Source organism: Camellia sinensis, chromosome 6, assembly GCF_055761805.1.
Source record: "Camellia sinensis isolate YWXY chromosome 6, ASM5576180v1, whole genome shotgun sequence".
Lineage (NCBI taxonomy): Eukaryota > Viridiplantae > Streptophyta > Magnoliopsida > Ericales > Theaceae > Camellia > Camellia sinensis.
Window position 1 is genome coordinate 101,872,442 of NC_138966.1, and position 6,071 is coordinate 101,878,512.

At 45.5% G+C, this 6,071-nt stretch overlaps 1 protein-coding gene across 1 annotated transcript; it reads right to left on the reverse strand.

Moving 5' to 3' along the window:
- Positions 1–3,640: 3,640 nt before the first annotated feature.
- On the reverse strand, positions 3,641–4,810 carry LOC145793450 (uncharacterized). The gene has a single exon (XM_082876278.1). The coding sequence runs from the start codon at positions 4,808–4,810 to the stop codon at positions 3,641–3,643; it is 1,170 nt and encodes a 389-aa protein (XP_082732404.1).
- Positions 4,811–6,071: the final 1,261 nt, after the last annotated feature.

Here is a 6,071-nt window from a genome sequence, read left to right on the forward strand (position 1 = left end):
ATTCCGTTTGATAAACATCAAAGCTAATTCCGTTTGATAAACATCAAAGCTATTTCCATTTGATAAACATCAAAGCTAATTCCGTTTGATAAACATCAAAGCTATTTCCGTTTGGTAAGTTCCAAAACTAATTCCGTTTGATAAACATCAAAGCTAATTCCGTTTGGTGAACACCAAAGCTAATTACAAAAATTTGATAAACTTGAGAGAAGTAGGGAGGCATTTGCATTGGTCAAAAGATAAATGTCTTTGCATTTTGATAGAGAAGTTAGGGTATAATTCTATTGATAGTATTTCTTGAGATTTGCTACATTCCAGGGCCTAGGTATGGCTCGGCCTTTAAGATCTTCTAGGTAGTAAGCTCTATTTCCAGCAACAATTGTGACTTTGTACGGACCTTCCCAGTTCAGCCCAAGTTTTCCTTCACCAAGCACCCTTTTGTGATCCATAACTTTCCTTAAAACCAGTTCTCCAGGTGTAAATTACCTTGGGAAAACTTTTTGGTTGAAACTTTTGATGAGCTGCTGCTGATATGCTACAAGTCTGATCAGTGCGGCTTCTCTTCGGCCTTCTGTCATATCCAGTGCTTATGCAATAGCTTCCTCATTACTTGTGCTTTTAAACAATTCAGACCGGAGGGTTGGGAGACCTACTTCAAGTGGGATAATGGCTTCCATTCCATAAGTTAGGGAGTAAGGTGTTTCCCCTGTTGAGCATTGTGCTGTGGTTCGGTAGGCCCATAGCACGTGGGATATCTCTTCAACCCATTTTCCTTTTGCATGTTCGAGCCGTGTCTTCACTCCGTTGATGATGGTTTTATTCGACGCTTCCACTTGCCCATTACTTTGTGGGTAGCCTGGAGAAGAGTTTCGATACTTGATTCTGAGGTTGGCACAAAACTTTCTAAAGATCTTTCCATCAAACTGTGTTCCATTATCTGCAATCAGTACCCGCGGGATGTCGAAATGGACCACGACGTTCCGCATAACAAACCGCTTTGTGTCCGCTTCTTTGATACTTGCCAGTGCTTCGACAACTTACTTAGTGAAATAGTCAGTTGTAGCGATGAAGAATCGGTTGTTCCCAGTGCTTCGTGCCAACGGTCCGACAATATCCAGACCTCATTAGGCAAAGGACCATGGGCTGGTGAGTGGAGTAAGAGTTTTGGCTGGCTGATGAATTAGTGGAGCAAACCTCTGACATTTATCGCACTTCTGAACGTGCTGTTGTGCATCTTATTGCATCCGTGGCCACCAGTACCCGTGAGTGAGGGCTCGATGCGCCAGTGACCTTCCGCCAACGTGACATCCACAAATCCCATCTTGAATTTCATAGAAAATATTTTCGACTAGATTTGGATGCACACATAAAAGATAAGGACCGACATAGGAATGTCTATATAGCTTCCCAGATGGTGAGACCCAGAACCGAGCTGACCTATGTCAGATTTTGTTGGCTTTTTTTTTTATCTTCGGGGAGAGTGCCAGATTTCAGAAAAGCAAGTATCGGATCCATTCAGCTTGGCTCTAGGTTGCTGTAGAGGACTGGAGATGTAATGCTTGGTTCTGGCACGAACTCAACCCAAACTTTTCTAGCATCTTTGGTATCTACTGATGAGCCAAGGCAGACCAAAGCATCAGCATGGTTGTTTTTGTCCCGACTGATTCGTTCCACTCGTATGGATCGAAATTTTTTGAGTAGATCCTTGGCCTTGCTTGCGTACATAGCCATTCTTTCGTCTCGTGCTTCATAGACCCCAGAAAGCTGGTTTACCACTAATTGGGAATCGCTGAAAATAAGAAGTTGGTCTGCACTGAAGTGTTCAGCACTACGTAAGCTAGTCAACAGTGCTTCGTATTCTGCCTCATTGTTAGAAGCCTTCTAGCCAAGCCTAAGAGCCTGTTCCCAAATAAATCCCTCTGGTGACATAAGTACTACCTCGGCACCCCGAGCCTCGTTATTGGATGATCCATCGACATAGAGTTGCCAGATGTTTCCAATAAAGAGTTTCTATGCTTCTGAAGCGCATTGCTTTCCCTGTTCGGTGGTGCGTGGCGCTTGTGCCGAATTGGGGTTCTCATGCTCAGTACTCTGGGTGGGAACGAATTCTGCGACGAAATCTGCCAAGACTTGGGCCTTGATTGTTGTCCTGGGTTGATACCGAATGTCAAACTCACCAAGTTCTACCGCCTATTTTGCTGTTCAGCTAGAGAAATTAGCTCGGCTGAATACAGATCTGAGGGGGAATTTAGTAAGGACATTGATGGTATGCCCGTGGAAGTAATGTTGTAGCTTTCTTGAGGCGATAAGCAACGCGTAAGCTAACTTTTCCAAGGGTAGATACCGTGTATCGACATCTAGTAGAGTCTTACTAACATAGTATACTGGCCTCTGTTCCTTGTTAGCTTCTCGAATCAATATCGCACTTACGACGTGATTTGAGACTGCTAGATATAGGTACAGCTCCTCCCCTCGCTCTGGAGTGGACAGAAGATATGGTGTACTGAGGTATCTTTTGAGACTTTGCAATGCTTTGGTACACTTGGGACTCCATTCAAACGCTGTCTTTTTTCTCAATAGCTGGAAGAAAGGCTTCATCCGATCTGAAGACTTGCTGATGAACCGATTCAGGGCGGCTACCATTTCGGCCAGCTTCTGTGGCTCTTTCGCCTTTGTTGGTACTTCAAGCTCATGTATTGCTTTGATTTGATCCGGATTTGACTCGGTTCCTCTGTAAATGACCATGTATCCCAGAACTTCCCTGTTCATACCCTGAAAGCACATTTCAAGGCATTAAGGCAAAGCTGATGGTTTTTCAGGATACCAGAAACTTCTCTTAAGTCCGCAAGGTGGTTTGTAGCGAGCTTGTTTTTTACTACCATATCATCTATATAAGCTTCCATGGTCTTTCCGAGTTGGTCCTTGAACGTTTGAGTGATCATTCGCTGGTAGGTTGCTCCGGCGTTCTTGAGGCCGAACGGCATTACTTTGTAACAATAAGTACCCCTTGGAGTGATGAACGTTGTCTTCTCCTGATCTGGGTTGAATAGTGGTATCTGGTGATAGCCGCTATAAGCGTCCAGAAAGCTCATACGCTCATGCCCTGCTGTTGAATCCATTAGTTGATCGATGCCAGGCAGAGGAAAACTGTCCTTGGGATAAGCTCTGTTCAAGCAAGTGAAGTTAACATAGACTCTCCATTTTTCGTTCTTCTTTTTTACTACAATTGTGTTGGACAGCCATTGTGGGTACTGTACTTCTCTGATCGCTCCTGATGTTAGGAGTTTTTCGACCTCGGCAATTACCACTTTAGTGTGCTCGATTGAGGATCTCCGACTTTTCTGCAAGACAGGCCGAGCGAGGGATTAATGTTGAGTTTGTGGCAAGCAAATTCTGGGTTCAACCCCGGAGTATCATATGCTGACTAAGCGAATACCTCCATATTTTCCCTCAGCAATTCCAGCAGCTGAAGTTTCTCATCAGCGCCTAGCGAGGTATCGATAAGGAAATACTTTCCTAGATCATCCTCTTTTACCAGGACTTTTTCCAAATCCTCTACTATCTTCTCCTTTGGGTCTCCCCCTACATCTTCCAAGATTGGCTGTTTGGCCATTTCCACTGTCTGTATCCGGTTGCAAAGTTATTTAGCCTTCATTGCTGCCATGAACCAATGTTTGGATACAACTTGGTCCCCTGAGATCTGCTCTACTCCGTGTTCCGTTGGGAAACGGATGAGCTGGTGGTAGGTTGAAGGGACCGCCTCCATTTGATGAATCCATGGACGGCCGAGTATGGCGTTGTAAGGAGAGGGTGTATTAATAACTAAAAACTTTATCAGGAGGGTCCTCGTTCTTGCAACAACCGGCAACACTATTCTACTAAGTGGCCATTCTGGCCGTGAATTAAAGCCGACTAATGAAGCTGCCACTGGGGTGAGGTGTTGCTCAGAGAGGCCGACCTTTCTAAACAAGTCATAATACAATATGTCTGCTGCACTACCTTGGTCTACTAGGACTCGTTTTACGTCAAACCGTTTCCCAATTCCCACAGTTATAATCAGTGCATCAATATGTGGATGTTGTATACTTTCTAAATCCTTTCTAGTAAATGAAACAGTACACAAGGGGGACTTGGGTATTGTGCGTACTTTTTTCGATGCGGGCTCTACTGACATGACCTGCTGAATTTGCACAGCCTTAGCAATTTCTTCTTTTAGTGCCTGTTCACGCTCCCAGGTCGTTGTTCCATGGATCACATTTATTACCAGCCAAGGTGGGTGCTTAATGTTCGGTTCTAGTGGTGGGTTCCCTGGCTCGGCCACTACTTTATTCTGATCAATGTAGTCCCAGAGGTGTCCAGCTGCTACTAGGTCTTCCAAGTGTTGCTTCAGTGCTCTGCAATTCTGAGTCATATACTCCCTGTCTTGGTGATAAGTGCATCTGAGCTTCTGATTACACCGAGCCGGATCTCCCAACATTTTCGGTAGCCAAATAAAGAAGGGCTCTCTCTTGATCTTTTCCAAGATACGATATATTGGTTCTTTGAATACAGTCACAACTACTTTGTGAGATTTGGACTTATCCACCTCATTCACTGTGAGTCCCCGGTTTTCTCCTCGGTCCGTTCTCTTCTTGTGCCGAGTTGGTTGTTCTGCTGATGCAACCTTGATGCGGATTTGGTCATCTTCGAGGTGAGCGTATTGCTCAATCTTGGCACGCAAATCTTTCAGTGCTGTGGCCGGGCACTTGGTAAGGGATTGTCTCAGCTTACTTTCCGGGCACAGACCATGTTTGAAGGACATAACAGCCATCTGCTCACTACAAACGTTTTCCTCTAGATCATTGTGCTCTTCCCAGTACCTCCTAGCATAATTGCGCAGCGTTTCTTCATGTTCCTTTCGGAGACCGAACAGTGTATCCGGATCTTTCGGGATCTTAGTGTTGGAGACGAACCTGGCTAAGAACTCTTCGGAGAGCTGCTTCTAGTTATAAATTGATCCAGCGGGGAGTCGATCGAACCATCGAAGCTCGGATTCTCCCAAGCTAGACGGGAAGGCTTTGCACATTAGTGCTTCGTCTCGGCTCCATATGGACATCATTTATCTATAATGGCTGATGTGTGTCAGTGGGTCTGACTTCCCATCGTACGATGTGAACTTTGGCGGGGTGAATTTCATGGAAGGTCTCATGGCCTCGATTTCTGGAGAGAATGGGGAGGAGACAAGCCTATCCAATGCTCAGTACTCTCTTTGGTGGATGGTACGGTCTAGATGATCTCGACGTTGCTCATTCTACTTGTTGCCAATCAGCCAAGTACGAAGGTCTTGATGAGGGTACTCAGTCTGTTGGCTAACTATCTTCTGGCTTTTAGCCCTTTTTCAGCGTGAGCCACGGGTGTGGCTGGTTGCCGCCTCACTTTGTATCGGGATTGGCTGGCTCGGCTGCCTAGACTCATTGCCCTCAGCGAAGGGCAATCGATGCTCAATAGATTCGGAAGTCCAGTTATTGTTTTCGGTTTGTTCTTCTAAGATTGTTGGGAGTGCCAAGCCTTTGTCCTCTGTCTTCTCCGTCTATGGAGTATGAGTCGAAAGTGGGATGTCCTTAATTCCCATTGCCGGAACTAAGTGCAGAGCTCAGAGACAAAGCGTTCCACGCTCACCGCACCAATTGTGCATACCGAATACCACACTAGATGAAAATGGATCGGAGCTCCGCACTCGACTGGACTATCTAGGAATTGAGGTCCTGCAACACAAATCACCGTAAGAGCTGCCCGGCCGGGGTTGGCCGGATGACCCCTCCGGTGTGGGAATGAGTAATCGGAGAAGAAGTGAAGTGCCCTCTAAGTGTAGAGGGTTGACTTTTGGTAAGTAGGGTTCAGCTAAGTTCAGTTACCTTCAATGTGAAGTCCATGTAGTTTATATACAACTCTTTGCTTGTTTCCCAAGATGGTTTCATAGAGCTCTGGTGCTGCCAAGTTTCCTTTTAGCATTACCCAAGGTGGAGGACCGTTTAGTAGTTGTCAAGGGGTGCATATACTCATTGTAGTCATGCTGATAACAAACCACATTC

Excerpts from the sequence above, each read along its gene's own strand:
- LOC145793450 (XM_082876278.1), bottom strand. The coding sequence starts at position 4,810 with ATGGCTGTTATGTCCTTCAAACATGGTCTGTGCCCGGAAAGTAAGCTG.